Source organism: Euleptes europaea, chromosome 12 (assembly GCF_029931775.1).
Source record: "Euleptes europaea isolate rEulEur1 chromosome 12, rEulEur1.hap1, whole genome shotgun sequence".
Lineage (NCBI taxonomy): Eukaryota > Metazoa > Chordata > Lepidosauria > Squamata > Sphaerodactylidae > Euleptes > Euleptes europaea.
This window is the reverse complement of record NC_079323.1, coordinates 26,545,826-26,563,402: the sequence shown is the minus strand read 5'-3', so window position 1 is coordinate 26,563,402 and position 17,577 is coordinate 26,545,826. Positions and strand designations below refer to the sequence as shown.

Sequence of the window (17,577 nt, the reverse complement as noted above, 5' to 3'; positions counted from 1 at the left end):
CATACATACATACATAAGCCGGAGATGTTATTGTTTTGACTCTTGGAAGACTGGCTGTGTCTGGGTTCAAACTTTGATTGTGATTTTTTTTTTAAAAGCTACAGCTCTCAATGCTTTCCACTGCTCACGCCAGGACCCTTTCGAACAAGCAGGGGGTGTGTGTGTGTTTTTAAAGACCCACCGATCCAGCGGCCAGCGAGAAGAGAGAAGGCGTATGAGAAAGAGCGGAGCCGCCGCCGCCGCCGCCGCCGCGAGCCTTTCGTAAGCCTCTGGCTCCGTTTCCGGGCGAGAGGCAGCCCGTCCCTCCTCTGAAGTTGGCTCCAGCCTTAGCAGCCGCATTGGATCCCACGGCCTACTGCGAGACTCCGGTCTACAACCCGGATCTCTGCCCCAACATGATCGCGGCCCAGGCGAAGCTGGTGTACCACCTGAACAAGTACTACAACGAGAAGTGCCAGGCCAGGAAAGCGGCCATCGCGAAAACCATCCGGGAGGTGTGCAAGGTGGTGTCGGACGTGCTGAAGGAGGTGGAGGTGCAGGAGCCGCGCTTCATCAGCTCCCTCAACGAGATGGACAACCGCTACGAGGGCCTGGAGGTCATCTCGCCCACCGAGTTCGAGGTGGTCCTTTATCTGAACCAGATGGGCGTCTTCAACTTCGTCGACGACGGCTCTCTGCCGGGCTGCGCGGTGCTCAAGCTGAGCGACGGGCGCAAGCGGAGCATGTCCCTCTGGGTGGAGTTCATCACCGCCTCGGGCTACCTGTCGGCGCGCAAGATCCGCTCGCGCTTCCAGACGCTGGTGGCGCAGGCCGTGGACAAGTGCAGCTACCGGGACGTGGTGAAAATGGTGGCCGACACCAGCGAGGTGAAGCTGCGCATCCGGGACCGGTACGTGGTGCAGATCACGCCGGCCTTCAAGTGCACCGGCATCTGGCCCCGCAGCGCGGCCCACTGGCCCCTGCCCCACATCCCCTGGCCGGGCCCCAACCGCGTGGCCGAGGTCAAGGCCGAGGGCTTCAACCTCCTCTCCAAGGAGTGCCACTCGCTGGCCGGCAAGCAGAGCTCGGCCGAGAGCGACGCCTGGGTGCTGCAGTTCGCCGAGGCCGAGAACAGGCTGCAGATGGGCGGCTGCCGCAAGAAATGCCTCTCCGTCCTCAAGACGCTGCGCGACCGCCACCTCGAGCTGCCCGGCCAGCCCCTCAACAACTACCACATGAAGACGCTGGTCTCCTACGAGTGCGAGAAGCACCCCCGCGAGTCCGACTGGGACGAGTCCTGCCTGGGCGACCGCCTCAACGGCATCTTGCTGCAGCTCATCTCCTGCCTCCAGTGCAGGCGATGCCCGCACTACTTCTTGCCCAATCTAGACCTCTTCCAGGGCAAGCCCCACTCCGCCCTCGAGAACGCGGCCAAACAGACGTGGCGGCTGGCTAGGGAAATACTCACCAACCCCAAAAGTTTGGAAAAACTTTAGAGGGCAACGAACCGGAGGCCTTAAACTATTGAAAATCGCCTTTTAGTGTGTGTGTGTGTGTGTGTGTGTATGGGTGTGTTTTCGAGGACTCTGATAAAAAAAAGGAGGGAAGAGAGAGCAGAGGATCTCCATCCCAGAATACAAACATCTTGCTGCGTTAAGAAGACCAGGCCGTCCGCACACACACACCCAAAGCCAACAGCAAGCATTATGATTCTCGTTTGCATCACAAATTTAAAACAACAACCGATTTTTAAAAAGTGTACGATTATCACCTGGGAAAATGCAATATCGGCTGTAATTCAGCCTGATTGTGACCACTCCGCCTACCAATGGATTATAAAAAGGCCGGTATTTTTTATGTAAACCTCTATGTGAGTAAAAGGTTATTTGGATATGCCATCAGAACAACAACTACAAAAACAGTTCCCTACCATGTACATTTTTTTTAATTTGTATGGAATATTGTGATCTCACATTGTCTTTTGAAATTGTGGATGTTAGTGTTTTGTGATTTGGTGAACAGAAGTTAAATTGCCATTTTTGGATACTTCAGGACATTTTTTTCTGCTTAAGAAGATACCATTGAAAAGGTAGATTTTATCATGGTACTTTTGTTAATTGTCTTTTGAAGTGTCTGAATTTAAAAGTTTACATTTTATTTTGTTTCAAATATATTGCTTGTTCTATTTCTAACATTCCATAAATATACTTGAAATGTTATTTAAATATATTCAGAAGAAATGTGGATTTTCCTTATATAATTGTGAATATTGGAATTATATATTTGAAAAAAATGCACTTGAAATACACTGGATAAATACTTTTTTGTGACTTAGATTTAAATTTCTGTTGATTTTATTTAATTACAAGTTAATAAATAAAGTAAAATAAATATGGTTAAGTGTTTCAGTACTCGGTTCGTTTGATGATGCTGCAAGCATGACAGAGCTGTTGGGAGTATGGCAAAAAAAAAAAAATCCTCAGCCTTTTGCTGTCTCATATTAGTTTTCTTTTCTTAAAACAATCTTAAAAACAACTCCTTGTAACACATGCGAAATATGGGGTCCTGGAGGCCGTCACCAACTGTCACAGTCCAGTGTGTGGTAATTTACCGAGTAACATTTTTACAACCGCCAGAAAATAAATCTACTTTTCAAAGATTTACTGGGCCAGGTTAAGGCACCCCTGAAGCTGAAGACCCGTGTGCTGAGGAAGTCTAACAAAATTAACACTTCAGAAAGGAAGAAAAGCTGAGAAATTTATAGTTTCAAGGGATCAGGCCGACAGCCTAAGGTGAAGGGGCAACTGTTCTCTCTGGCCCAAGCAGAGCCAGTCTGGCGCTAAGGCCAGCTAGCGACCCTTGCCTTGAGGGAGACCGAGCGCTGCGCTCTGGGGATGCCCCTCCAGAGCCATCGGGCCTCTTCCACCACCGCTCCTGCTCCAGTTCTGCCCATTCATAGCAGCGCAGCTCCTTAGGGGGGGCAGACCCTGAGAAGCCCAAGGCCACATGTGCTGCTGGCGAGCACAGAGGCATCAACCCCAGGCAGGGAGGGGTTGGGATGAAATCGGGCAGGTAAATGTGAAACTTCAGCTGCCTTTAGAAACTCTGCCCCATAACAAGGCATGCTGTGGCAAGATCCTCACTATCGCCATGTTGCCAACTCACCCTTTCCTAGAAACCCAGGATGACACATGCAACACATTTCGGTCTTCCAGTCAAGAATGGCAGTCGGGCAAAGGGGCAGATTGCCTCGACAGAAATGCCCCACAATTGCTAACAATCCTCCCCAGTTAAGGCTGCCTTCAAATAATACCAACCTGACTCTGAAATATACCAATCTCCCCATCACTTTTGTTATAACTGCAGGCTCAACAACAGAATAAAAATTGGTGTGGTTTATTTGCCCAGGGTTCAGATTCCAAAAGAGAGGGTGATATTTCTATTTGTATCTAGGGCCTTGGTAAATCCCCCACCCCACCTCTTCTCCAGGGCAGACTTGGGAGCTCTGCTCCTTCCCCCACCCCCAAGGAGTCTTAGGCTATTTGTGCAGGGGAGGTTTTGCCTTGGATTTGCCGCTCTCTAGATGCACCTTTTCCCCATCCGAATTCTCCAAACCCTGCATGGGGGCTTATTGTTGAGTTTCGAGAATTTGGATGGGGGAAGTGGACACACAGAGAGTGGCAAATCCAAGACCAAACCTCCCCTGCACAAATGGCCACAGTGCAGCTCCTACCGCAAGTCCGGGCTGCAAGATTCGGCCCCCGGAAAGCGAGGCCCTTGAAACCCAAAGCGACTCTGTTTTGAACTCGGCTCGGCGGAAAAGCCCCGGCGATGTCTGCCGGAGCAGACTGGAGCGCCGGGGCCCCCGCCACCTCCAGGGATTTCAGCGCAATTGGCTTAACTGCTAAAGCTGCCCACGTTCAGACAAAGGCCTTGGGGGGGGATGGTTATAGAGAGCAAGCGCGGGAGTAATAGCGGATTTTACATCATTAACGCGCGGGGCTTTTTAATGAAACAGAAACTGCTCAGAGGAACGGGGGGTGGGCGAGGGAAGGGGGCTGCTCGACGGGGTTCCCGGTGGTTTCGTAGCGGCCCCCCCCCCAATTCCCTGCTGAAGCAGCCCCACCCCCTCCGGCCCCAGGACTCACTTTGGGGTCGATCTTCTTGAAGGCCAGGTCATCCTCGTCCACCTCGAAGTAGATCTCGGTGGTGGTGATGGAAAGGGTCCCCTTGGCCACCACGACCGGGGCGATGAGCTGGGCCGGCGTGCTCAGGACGACGGGGCCTGCGAAGACAAGAGCGGCGGCGTCAGGATCCAGCAAGCCTGGGCAGAGGCCGGAGGGCAGAGGCTGGAGGGCAGCCGGCGGAGGGCTTTGCTCTCTCGTCCCCCCCCCCCCGCGAAAGGCTTCTGGAAGCGACCGCCAAGAGCCCGGGGTTGCAGGTACCAAGGGCAAAGGGGAGCGGGACCTGAATCGGTGGCCTGCACAGGCCTAGCCAGACCCCAGGGCCTGGCAGTCCCACAAGGGTCGACTTTAATTCAAAGCCAACGAGCGGCGGGGGGAAAAAAATCTGCTCGTTCACAAGGGAAAACAAAACCAACCCACAAGTGGCCGCTGAAAACGTTCCCTCTCCAACTAACGGGAGACAGCCCGTGGCCAAACCAAGGATGTTTACTCGGGAGCAAGCCTTGTCCCACGACAGCCGGGGGCAGTTAAAAAAAAAACCCAACTTGCTGGCACGGGGCACATTTCCACGCAATTTCATTAGGGGCGAAAACGCACGGTCGCTTTAGCCTCCTTTCTTCCCTGTTCCAGCCCGGATTCAGCCAGGATCGAACGCACGAACGTGCGTTCGATCCTGGCTGAATCCGGGCTGGAACAGGGAAAAAAGGAGGCTAAAGCGACCGTGCGTTTTCGCCCCGTGGTCTCAGTGTAAGACAAGTCCGCACTTCGGAAATGAGGAGTGACCAATGCATTTAAGCGTTGCCTTCCTGTCCCGAATGGTCAAATAACATTAATGTAAGCTACCCGCCACCCAGGCAAGAATACCTGCGCCCCGATTATTGTACAGCCCCTGTGCACAGTTACTCCAGTCCAAGAGCAGGACTGCAACGGATGGTGCTGCCTGAATCCCCCTTCTAGGAGCGCTCGGCGTTCTGTATGTATTCCTTCTAAGAAATTCTTCCTGCCCTACACCAACCATTTGGGTTCCAAAGAAACCATTTTGTTTCGTTGCAAAGCCAGTCCCCTTCCCCCTCCTCCACTTGGTCTCTAACACCAGGTCTCTGGGAGCATCATTATTACATGGGGGGGGGGGGAATTAAAGAGCGATCCTCAGTGTGTTTACTCAGGGGCACGGCCCGACTGCGTTCAGTGGGGTTCATTCACACGCACATTTGCACAGGATTACAGCCGAAGCACACCTACTTGCAAGTAAACCTTGAAAACAATGCCATGTATTACTAATAAAGGGGCTTGGCGCCGAGTATTGTGATGTTTAGGATCGGGTTGAACCAGCATGCTGTTGTTTCTGGAAGACACCCTAATCAGTTCTTGGACAGTCCAGCTCAAGCCCCACGCTGAACAAACACACTCGAAAGAACTAAAGATAACGGGATTTTTAGAGCCAAATATCGTGGGGCCGGATGCTTGGAATAAAGGCAAGACGTTTGATGGTACATTTTAGAAACGGGGAAGTTAAGACACCTCGGAGTCCCGTTCACAAAGCCCCACCGCGCCGGTTCATCCCTCGGCCCAAGGACGGGCAGAATCCGATTTCAGGCCGGCGAACTGCTCTCCGTGCAGACTCCGGTGCCATTGACGCCCGGGAGGTTTTGACTTGGGGTTGCCGCTCTCTCGAGAGGCACATTTTCCCCATCTGGATTCTCAAAACCCTGCAGGGGAGCTTAGTGTTGAGTTTTGAGTATTCGGCTGGGGAAGATGCGCCTCTAGAGAGCGCGACAAATCCAAGGCCAAACCTCCCTGGAATCAGTGGTCCGGGTCTTTCCGGCCAGCGACCGCCCGGCCGTGCAGCATCTCGATTGGTAGACCCCCGGCGGCTCCTCCGACTTCCTTGCTGCGGGCAGCGGTGCCGGGAAGGGGGGGCGCCGCTCAGGCCGCCAGGCACCGATTCCTCCGCCGGCGTCTAAGCAGCACCCGGAGGCGCCACTTCCTACCACTCACTTATCCCGCACCAGAGCCTGTCCGCTTGCCCGACGGGCGGTTCAGGGCTGTGTTTCAGCGGGAAGGCGCTTCCCCTCCCAGGGCTGGCGGCGGCGGGCAATCGCCGCTCCCCGAAGCCGCGCTCGGCTGCGGCAGCCTCGGACGGCTTTCCAGCAAGCCCACCAGGGGCTGGATAACATTGAGACAAACTCTGCTTTCTTTCATTTTCGTGTTGTTCCCTCGCCTAATAGGCCCGCCTGGCCTCTTGACCCCCCCCCCGGTCAGCTGATCGGCATCACATGCGCCGGGGCTCTCCCGCCGCCTCGCCATCTCTTCCCCCGCGGCAGGGCCGTGGTAGCGGCGGGTTTGGCCGGCCTCCTGCAAAGGGCGAGGGGATCGATCCGAAACGGCGCGTTAAAGGCTCATCAATCTTAATCTAGGTGACTCGAGTCATTATGCGCGATTCTCTCGGGCGATTACAAGCGGATTTGGGTTGCCATCCCCTCGGCCTTTGTGTCGAGCGGCGGCGCCCCCAGCCCTGCTTCGCCGAGGCTCTCCCCCAGGCAGGGTTTCCCCCACCCCGGTCGCTCTCTGCCCCCTCCTCTTAAACCTTCCTCGCCGCGCCTCCCGCCTCTCCCCGTGCGGCGGCTTTACGGGCCTCGGGGCGGAAAGGAAAAGGGTGTTAAAGATGATGCAGATCGGGAGGCGCTTGATAGTCTATCACTATAAGAAGGCGTTTAGTGGGCCTTTGCTCGTTCCCAGAAGGAAGCCCAGGTCGTTGACCCAACTGCCTCCCGGTTCCCCGCGTGTTACATGAACAAATATATGCATGTACGATAAGGAGCCGGTGGTATTTCACGGTCAGAAGGCCAAAGACTATAACAAGAAATCTTCACCAAGAGAACGCCTAAATTGTATGTGTCTCTGTGTGCGTGGCTGGGCGTGCATTACAAACAATGAAGGTCAACGGTAACCAGGATTTCATTTTTAGGGCTGTCTAGGAACGCGAGTCCGGCACGGAGCGTTTTTTCGCGCAAGGCAACGCCAAGTAACCCTTCGAGCCATTTGACTGGGCGACCTGGTGAAACATCTGCGCAAATTCAGCTATGGTTAAAAACAGTTTTCCTAGAGGCGCCATAAATATTTTTCAGCACACACAGAGAAACGCGTGTGTTCTTGCTGCTGAGGGGGAGGATCAACGCTGATAATTTTATTATCGAGACCCGCGCATCTAACGCGAGGGCCTCGGAGAGGGGGAAAATGTCATCGTCGGGAGTCTCTTAAGCCCCCCCCCCCGCTCTCTGAAAAGGCACAGAATGAAACGTTCAGTCTTAATAGTGTGTCGTTTTTACACTTGTCCTTTGGAAATCTCCAATTACAACTCCCAATACCACGGCGCATTTAAGGAGCGCTCAGTCTTTTTGTTCGAGCCTTCAGGGAGCAAAACCAGCCACTGAGAGAATACAAAATTAATCCACTACAGCTATAGAGCGAGAGGATTATGCTTTAATCCCCCCTGGGACAGGCTCTGGATTTTAAGGATCCGACATGAAAATGTTTACACAAGACATAATCAAACTAGTGCAGCTTTCCCAAATGGCCTCGAGATAGGAGAGGGCGGCGGCGGCGGCGGCTTCCTTGCCAAGCGGCTACCGCAACAAAAAGCGCCCCTGACCGCCGCGGACGCCCCCACGGGCTCGGGCGCGTGGGCCGCGACCGGGTTCGGGAGCTAGGGCGGGACCCGCCGCGGGGGAAGAGGCCGGCAGGGCCACGGTCCTTCGCAGCCCGCCGGCCTGCGCGCCCGGGTCTCCCGCGCTGGAAACGGGGACCGCGCGGAATCGCGCCGGAGACGCTCCCAGCTGCGCCCCGCTCCGCTGGCCCAGACTCGTGCGGAGGACAGCCCGCTTTGTTGTCCTCCGAAGGCAGAACAAAGGGCCAAGGGAAGCGGCTGGCAGCGCCCGGGCTGCTGATCGGGACTCCCCGCTTCGGCGTCGCCAGCCAGAGGGTGGCCGGGGACGCGCGGCCAGCCGGAGCCGCAGCCAACCGCCCGGAGAGGCTGGGAGGGGAAGAGGGGCGCGCTCTGCCTTTCCAGATGGAGCGGCGGGGCCCGTCCGGCGCGTCGAGGAAGCGGGGACAAGCGGCGGGCAGAGTTGGAGGAAACAAAGGCCATTCGTGCATGGGAGGTTTTGCCTCGGATCTGCCGCTCTCCGGATGAACCTTTCCCCCACCCGATTCTCAAAACTCGAAAATAAGCCCCTCGTGCAGAGTTTTGAGAATCTGGATGGCAAAAAAATGTACATCTAGAGAGCAGCAAACCCAAGGCAAAACCTCCCCTGCATAACTAGGCTGGCTGGCTGGTTTAGCACATCGGCAGAGCTGCGAGGGAAGGTCGATGCAAATAAGGTTTGGCAGGGCCCCATCAGCAAGGCCGCCCCCGCCAGTCCCGCTGCGCTGGGTGAGGACTGGATCGACTCACGCTGGAAACGCCCAGAGCTGCATTTTCGACTCCCAACACCCACTGAGCTCTCTGGGACTCAGCACACACACGCAGGGCCAGCTGAGCATTTACTCAGCGATCTTATGCTGGCCCTGCGGCTCCTGCCGCTGGCCTTCCAAGTTTCAACTTGCAACGGTGGTCTGAATGATATTAAAAATTAACCTCCCTTTCAGCCGATTAAAAAAACAACAACAAGTGAATGAGGGGCAGCCAGCACCATTGTTTTATTATTTATGGAACCTTACCTATATTAACAGTCATTGATGTAAGTAGACCAGCATTCTTCCTACCCTGTGGGATTTCCCATAAACTTCAAGAGGATGGAGACCAATTCCATTAAAAGGGAAATGGGAATAAATGCCGCACAGGAGCAGCACTTGTTAGGTCACTTCCTTTCCCTGCTAGATTATTAACACAGTTTGATGTAGCTGCCAGAACCACACTGTTATCAGCGAAACTACTTCAAACTCCAGACAGCAAATAAAATAATGCTACTGTAATATGCAGACTGGCTGCATTGTTACTGTTCAGCTTTGCCGGCTTACTAGGTTCTGGCCAATTTTAAAAGCGGACAAACTGCTATGCAGTATTCAAATCGGATAACAAAACAGAGAACAGGGACCTGAAGTTATTTTTCCATGGTTTAAGCTAAGCACCCTGACCTTTGTTTAATTTAAAATACATTTAAAAGTCAAGATATACATGGGGGAGCAGTATTAATAAATGTAGGAAATACAACTAATTGTAAATATCTTCTAAAACTCAGTGACCAGGAAGAGCTGGAGGGAAACGGGGGGGGGGGGGAAATGACAGACTTCTGTCCCCAGACCACCACCAAAAGCTCTTAGGGGCAAGAACAGGTCAATTTCCTCTGGACCTTTAATTAACACTCAAGTCCTCAGCATTACAGGCTTTCTTCAGGGCAAATACAATGCTCAGCCCTCACTGGGGAAGGGGTTCCATTTTTAAACTGATAAGGTAATATTTTTCCTGCACCCAAAAATTACTTCCAGGAGATAGTAGAAAAAACAGCCATTTGAGGCTTCAATAGTAATAACTGACTGGGCCTAGAAGAAAATCAACAGCCTTGGGGTTCAAATGTGCTCTTTATAGGGATAAGAGGTACCAATGAACAATTAAACCACCACCATGTTCTGCACAAGCTAGAGCATAGGAACATTATTTTATTTATTTTTTAAATTAAATTAATTTTCCAAACAGAAAACCACAACCCAAACAAATAATAACAATAATATGCCTTTAAACAATGTTCACATGTTGTTATTGAGCATATGAACATTCTTTAAAGACACATCACATTAAAGTTTATCACAGTAATCTAACCAAGATTGTGTTGTGCAGCACAACATCTAGATTCGAGTCCAGTAGCAGCTTAGAGACCCAACAAGATTTTCCAGGGATGAGTTTTTGAGAGTTAAAGCATCAAGTACAACACTTGTATCTGACCAAGAGAGCTCTGGCTCCAGAAATCTTGTCGGTCTCTAAACTGCTACTGGACTCAAATTTAGCTACACTGAAAGAAAAAACTGAGATAACTGCTACACAGTGGAGAATGGGTAACTGTGTGGGAATGCCTCCTTCAGTTACAACCCATAATGTACTGAGGGGCCTTGGACTATTCCACAGCTGAGGGCTTACACAGGAATTAATTTCTCAAGAATTAATAATTTTTGGATTGCAGCCACAAATTATTAAAGAAGTGACCACAAAAAAGAATGGATAGCATCAGCTAACTTGGAGACTGTAAACATATTTAAGGATCACTTTCAGCTGCTACAGTAATTGTAAAAGGTTATTAATTATGTTTTTTGTTGTTCCTGTCTACGAAGAACAATGAGGCTTTACAAATGTACCATCGAGGGGGGAGGATTCTTGGGATCCTGAGTTGTTGGAAGCAAACTGAGTTTATAAACATTTAAAATAAATAAGATCGCAAACTGAAGAAATTGTGACTTTCTGTACAAACACTGTCACGTGATGTTTCCAATCACCTTTGCCAAAAGTATTCTTACAAACAGCATCGTAATTATAAAAAAAATGCACTTGCATGACAAATCTATTAACAGTTTCAAACTTGCAACATTCAGTGCAGTAAACAATAAAACCATTTTTATAAAGTATAAAAAAGATGGCTTATCTACCATATGCTATGTATGTTGCTGGTTTTGAGGATAACTTGCATATAAATTCAGAAGTGCAACATTTCTTTCTCACACACTTTCCATTTATTTACAGTGAAAGCATTTCCCCTCTATGTGTTTATGTTGTTGGAAAAAGTCAGTGTGTATATCCTGGACGGCATCTACTTAATCAACTTCGTTCCTTTTTCCTATAGCACACTCGTACAATGATTTGTCTATTAAAAATAACTTAATCCATACCGCAGAGGCATCATACGCTATGGTTTCTCCACATGACATTGTGAAAAACTGGGTTCTTGCTTTCTTAGTATAGATAAGTCTGAACAATGCTTTTGAACTGTGCTAAAATCTAACAGTTCACATGGATTTAACATGGTTGTGGACAAAGTTAAAAGCCCCTCTCATCTGATGCCAGATGATCATGTATCAGCAATGGCCAAGAATCCTTGTAATCATTTGCATCTGGCACAGAGGTGGTGACTGCCTTAGATACAGAATTTACTTTAAAAAAAGCCTAGATTTGTTCCTTTGTCCTCCCAACTTTTTATGACGACTTTGCAAAACTATGAGACGTTCCTAAAAACACTATTAGAAAAAAATATTTGGTAAATTAAGATGTATGAGCTAAGGCAGGGTCAGAAAACAACAGCTTGCTTGTCAATCAACTTTTCCTCCAGCATTATACAACTTACACTCATAACTACCTGCGGGACTGCAGGTAGAGCTAAAGTGCTGCTGTCACTTCAAACAGCCCTCAGTTGATGGATATATTTGGACACCCATTTCCCATGCTGCACAATACTAAGTACTGATGTCAGGAAGACTTCACTACATCAGAACATACTTCTAAAGTTGAGCTTGAGATTTGCAGAATGCTCATTTTCAAGGTATGTTCCTAAATATCTTTACATGTAAACAAATATTTGTATGCTTAGAGAAAATGGAGTATATTAGTTTGCTTAGGTTTACTTCCTGTGAGGAATCCTGTTAACAGATGGATATCCCTTTCCAGAAGGAACAGATTTTTCATCTGTAGCGTGTATGTGTGTGTATGAACCCTTCTACCATATAAGGTAACCGGCTTCTCTTCTCATTTTAAGCTGGTGTAGATATACTACTGGGGGGGGGGGTATTAAGTTCTAGCCAGCTTAAAACAAGGGGACCAGGATTTACCCTGGGAACATTGTGTCTACCTTTCCATTGTGTTGTTTTCCCTGTAGATCGGGGAGGAAAGTTATCCTAAGCAAACCAGGGATCCCTCCTGCAATTCTGAGAGCTACTTTACTTTGCAGCTGTCAGGCCTACCAGAGTTTTCTTAATTCAACTTTGTATGAACATGGCTTCTATGTAATGCAAGAATGGCCCTTAAGTGTTGAAGACCCTCTCCCACACCTGATTTTGAAACATTTCAAACAGTGTGTCCACCTGTCTGCTTGCTTGCCACAACTGACCGGGTATCTATCCATGTATTTAGGCATTTTTATACTACTTGTCTCCCTAGAGGGGACTCATATGTTTTGTGTTTTACAATCCGCTAATTTAAATAAACAGAATAAACAAATAGTGCTACACTCCAAATCTTCAGATAGTCTTGGATCCACTGGTCAGGCTCACTTCAACATCACAGGCTACATGACAGGTGCTCAGAGCCAGAGGGCAAGAAGAGCTCTTCAGTTTACACACCTCTAGCCACACCCAGGCAAATGACCATTTATGTTTTCTGGGAGGGCTCTTACCAGATAAAACCATTATTTTCACTGTTGTTTTTTTTTAAGGGGGGCTAGCTAGAACCAATTTAAGACATTAACAAATCTTTGTTATAAAATTATTCTGTACATAATTGCTAAGATTTATTGTGTTCAGTTTTAGAAGTTGCATAAAAACAAATTTATAGATGAATCTATCCAGTATACACAAATACAAATTCAGCACAAACTATAAATATATAGTGAAAAATTCAGACTAGTCAAGAAAAGTATTATCTGTGCTGCCACTTTCAGAGTCTGAAGACTTTAACAGAAGTCATTAATAATTCTCTCTGTCCTTTGCGCTATTTTTTGAAGAACCTTTTCTCACTAGTTTGCCTTTCTATTAATTTGCTTTGCCATTTCAGTATCTGGAGAATCTTTGTACATAACATTTCATATTTGGATACTAATACCAGTTTGCCAAATACAAACAACAACAACAACAACAACAACATGTATCATTTCAGACAAGAATGGTTCATGAGTACATAAATTGTCACTTTTCTCTTTAATGCACACTTGGGGCTAATTACACATGATGTCAAATGAGTGTAAGAGAGGCCTGATGGCTTTTTTTAAGAGAAAGAAAGGCAGCTTGAGAGGTTAAAATTTGAGTGCAGAAACAGAGGAAAGGGATGAGAAGCAGTGCTTAACCCTTTCCTGTCTCCAACTTCTCCACTCTACCACCCCTCCCAGATGTTACACGCAGATTCTAAACCCTCCAGGAAGAAAATCAGCAGTGTGCAGGAAAGGACTGCTATTTTGATATTATAAAGCTCTTAATAGTTTGAGCTCTTCATTCCAAATATCTCCCTCCTAAAGGTTTTTTTTTAAATAAAGAAATTATCACTACTATGTTACATGTGTATCATATGTACCTATATCCTTATTCCGGGACCCAATCCTTCATGGTCCAAGTATCTTAAAACGGAAAACCAGTTATGTGTAAATGTAAACTCTCTTTATATCTCTAATGATATGTCCAACACAAAAATATTTAGATATTATAAAGCTCTTAATAGTTTGGGCTCTACAGGTTCATGCATGACACAGCCTCCACTTGAATCTATACGTAACCAAGAACAAGCTCCTCCTGGCAGTGTTCTTCTTGCACCAAGCCTACACTGCAGGGTGTGCATAACAGGGACTTTTAGTGGTTGCTCAAAGTTACAGTGTTCTGCCTTGCAAGAAACTGATCAAGACTTCCACAAGTTTTCCATTTTACCTGGCTTTTGATAGCTTGTGTTGAGCAGATATGAAGCTGAGAGGTTGAAATAAGAAGCTGATATTTATTGAGCTGCTTCACATAGTGTATGTTTATAGTTCATTGCTTACACATTTGTGCAAGTGTCCAAGCAGGACAAATGTCCACTAATTTCTTCTTCCCTCGAGCCATAGCTCATGTACTATATCACATTTCTCTGCCCATAGTTATGGCTTGGGGGGAGGTAGAGCAGTCTTAATGGGAAAAGTGCAAGAAGGGACTTAAACATCCTGAAACCCTATGTACTTTAGATTCAAATCTATGGCTGTTACCGCACTAGGTATTCCTAGCGATGTCAAGAGTTTGGAAATGTTATAAAAAACATCGCTTTAAAAGGGTTTTGGGATGCCATGGCTAAAAAGTGGTTGGAAGACATCTTCACAGCTAAAGGGGCCAAACAAAGTGCAAACAGTACTTTTTATAACAGTTTCAAACTCTTAATACATCGGTGGGAATACATAGAAAGTGCGAACAGTATTTTTTATAACATTTTCAAACTCTTAATACATTGCTGGGAATACCTAGTGTGGTAACAGCCTATGTTTCTGAAGACACTCCTGAGTCTAAGGACTAGACCAAAGAAGATCCCCATCTGTTCATGTGCAGTCATTCTTGGACATCAACAGACCATACGAACAAGAGCAACTAAATCCTGCCTTACCTCCAGACTTACTTTTGATGCACTGTCAGTTTTCAATACTTTTCTGCTAGCCCAGCTCCAATACTGGAGGCTACCAGGGCTGGAAGAAAAGTGATAAAACAACAGAGTCCTCCAAAATGCCCTATCTTTGACAGCCTTGCTCAGGTCTTGCAAATTGAGGGCTGTGGCTTCCTTTATTGAGTCAATCCATCTCTTGTTGGGTATGAGTAGGTATGTATAAATATGAGTAGATATGAGTAGGTATGTATAAATGTGCGCATCTCCTTGTCCTCCAGCCTTACCTAATTGGGTACTAAGAATAGATTTTTTTTTAAAAAAAAGGTGATTATTTCAGTTGAACAATTTAACTTGCCTTAAAATACTGGAGCTGTAGTCACCTAGTCACCTAGCTCCTGCTCTGTTGCCCTTCCCTGTTCCTCTTGGTACCATAACAACATTATGGACAACTATCCCAAAACAGCATGCAGTAGTGAAGGAGCAGCTCTCATGCATTTCTTCCTGCCTTTGAGATGCAAGTCAGACAGGAAAGAAGGACCTGGAAAGGAATAGTCTGTCCATTTCTAGATGCCCTGGGTGTTAACTAGGGGAATGAATTTTGGAGTGTAATGTGAAAAAAACAAAATTAATTAATTTGGAAGAGACTGGAGAATGCTAATAATTTATTAACAATGCAAGTAATTTATCTGATCCTTAAAAACATCAGCTATTGGTAATACCTGTTCTCATGACATTGAATTCCATTAAGGTCATTATAAGTTGAGTGTGGAGAAGCAATTATGTGTAGCATCGCACTGCGAGGCTGCCTGGATTTATGATTGTCATAACATGGGAAGTCAAGGGAAGAAATTTTGATTCTCAGACTCCTGATTGGGACTTGGTGGCATCATTTGTTTCCTTACAATCCAACGTTTCGTTTCCAAGAATGGCCAGCCTCTGGCAAGCTCATAAGGCTGTGGGGGCAACAGTATCACCTTGCTGCTTGTCCCCAGAATCTGGGAAGAATTCACTGGAGGAACATAAGCCAGCTTGATTCCTCTAGGTACTCACGGGCACTGTGAAGGTGACAGGCTTCTCCCGTTTTCCCCGGCATATAATATTCAGAGGTACAGTGCCACAGAACCCAGAGGTAACCTTTAGATTTCACAAGGATTTCTATAGGCAGAGTTCAGATGCAGCAAGTAAGAGAAGGTTTGGGTGGGTGGAGCCAAGGGGAGGTGTGAGGGGAACAGCTTGGCTGGGAGGGTTATTTATTGACTTTAGCTATAACTTGTCTTTCTCACCGAGGCTCAAGGAGCATTACACAGTGTAAGTCAATGCAGTCAAATAGTATGAGATATCCAATAAGCAATGCCATAGGACTAGGATTACAAAAATTAGAAATACAAAAAGTTTTAGACATTATATGCCAATGAATGCAGGAAATAATATTACAAAGGTGGATATGTAGTACCACTTTTTAGAGGCATGAGCAAATCCTATCCAGAGTTCTGTATGTAGAAAGTCCTAGGTTAATTCCCTAGTATCTCAACTTAAAATAATTTCAAGTGGCAAAACTTGAATCTCAGACGTTAGAGAGGACAGCATTGAGCTAAATGGGCCAATGATTTGATTACTGAATATCAGGTAGCTTCAAATGTTCCAGAATGTTCTATGAGTTACATTAGCAAATTTCTGAATCTGCTGCAAGGGCTGTATATCTGTCATGTAAAAATAACTGCAATAGTATTCAAAAAGGGCAAGAGTCCAGTAGCACCTTAAAGACTAACAAAAATATTTTCTAGTAGGGTATGCAATAGTATGCACAACTCATCTGATCAAATATTAAAACTGATATAAAATTTTCATATTTATCTTTACGCTATCTAGAATTGAAGACCCACTGGACAACAGAAACACACTTTTACCATAGGAAAACAGTTACAAGTTAGTAAAGTTAGTAAAAATCATATATGTTAAATTTTTATGACAAAATAAATGAGTAATATAGAAAAGTTAACGATCAATTCACTACAACTGTGCCAACTGAGATGCTGCTGATTCAGAGTTTTAAGTAACAAAAATGTGCTACTAGAAAGTGATCTTTAGCAGTGCTATTTTTATCAATATGCAACTTGCCTCTTGAAATGAACAGTCTGGGAAGAAACTTAGATGCTAAAATTGAAACAGAAAATTGTGAAACATTTATCAGTGTAAAATAAGACAAATGCAAAGGTTTCTTTTAAAATTACTATACTTCATCAACTTGCTACACTGTCAACCCTCTTAAAATCTTCATACTATCAAATTTTAAACACCCTTTAATTGGATTAGATTATGTGTGGCTGAAATCCTACCTGTTGCAATAAATGTAATCAGACCTATGTACTTTTTTAATGTAAGCCGGCCAAGCTGAAACCCCTGAATTGTCTACAAGTGAGAGAGCCCAGAGTGTACATGTGATACACAGAGTTGTTCATTTCCATTTTCTGAGCCGGATGTAAAGAAGCAATGTGGGCGTCGACAAACAGAAACAACAGCAGCAAGCAAAAGGAGCAGTTATCTGATTTACAGCTGTTGGGACAGCAAGGATGAAATTGCAGCAGCCATGGAAATTGGTAAGATCTGGGAAGACTGTAGGTAGGACTGAATCCCAGCAGCACAGATGCAGAAGAAATACTAGTAAAAGGAAGAGTGGGAGTTGTGTGGAAGACTGCTAAGGAAGAAGAACTTATGTAGTAATACCGAGTGTGTCCTTTGTGGCTATTAGGACATGAAGATTTTTGTATGGAATTTTTTGGAACTTTGGCTATACCTTCTAGAAAACATCATGAAAGCAGAATGACACTGTCATTATTTTTCAGGGTTCAGATTCCTGCAATTCTAATACCAGTACTAAGGGTTGATTACCTAATTCATCTTTTTGGATTGGTCTCCAAGGCAAATTAAGCCAGTGTATGTAAATTTTACATTAATCATACCAATGCCTTTATTGTGAATTCTTCTATAACATCAGCTTCTTGAGATATGAGAACTAACAGGCATTTCTTCTTATAGGGATATGTATTTACTGCCAGTGGTTCCATTCAATTGACTAATCCCAATACATATTTTTCCTGATCACAATTT

The 17,577-nt window shown here is 46.5% G+C and overlaps 2 protein-coding genes across 4 annotated transcripts in view; one reads left to right on the top strand and one right to left on the bottom strand.

Annotated features, from left to right (window-relative positions):
- The window catches only part of NBEA (neurobeachin), a 433,179-nt gene that overhangs the window by 164,373 nt on the left and 251,229 nt on the right, over positions 1-17,577 (bottom strand). For all 3 annotated transcript variants that reach the window (XM_056858518.1, XM_056858519.1, XM_056858520.1), the window contains one exon: positions 4,128-4,264. In XM_056858518.1, the coding sequence (XP_056714496.1) occupies positions 4,128-4,264 (137 nt within the window). The remainder of the gene's footprint in view (positions 1-4,127; positions 4,265-17,577) is intronic.
- Positions 282-1,485, top strand: MAB21L1 (mab-21 like 1). The gene has a single exon (XM_056858521.1). The coding sequence runs from the start codon at positions 396-398 to the stop codon at positions 1,473-1,475; it is 1,080 nt and encodes a 359-aa protein (XP_056714499.1). The 5' UTR covers positions 282-395; the 3' UTR covers positions 1,476-1,485.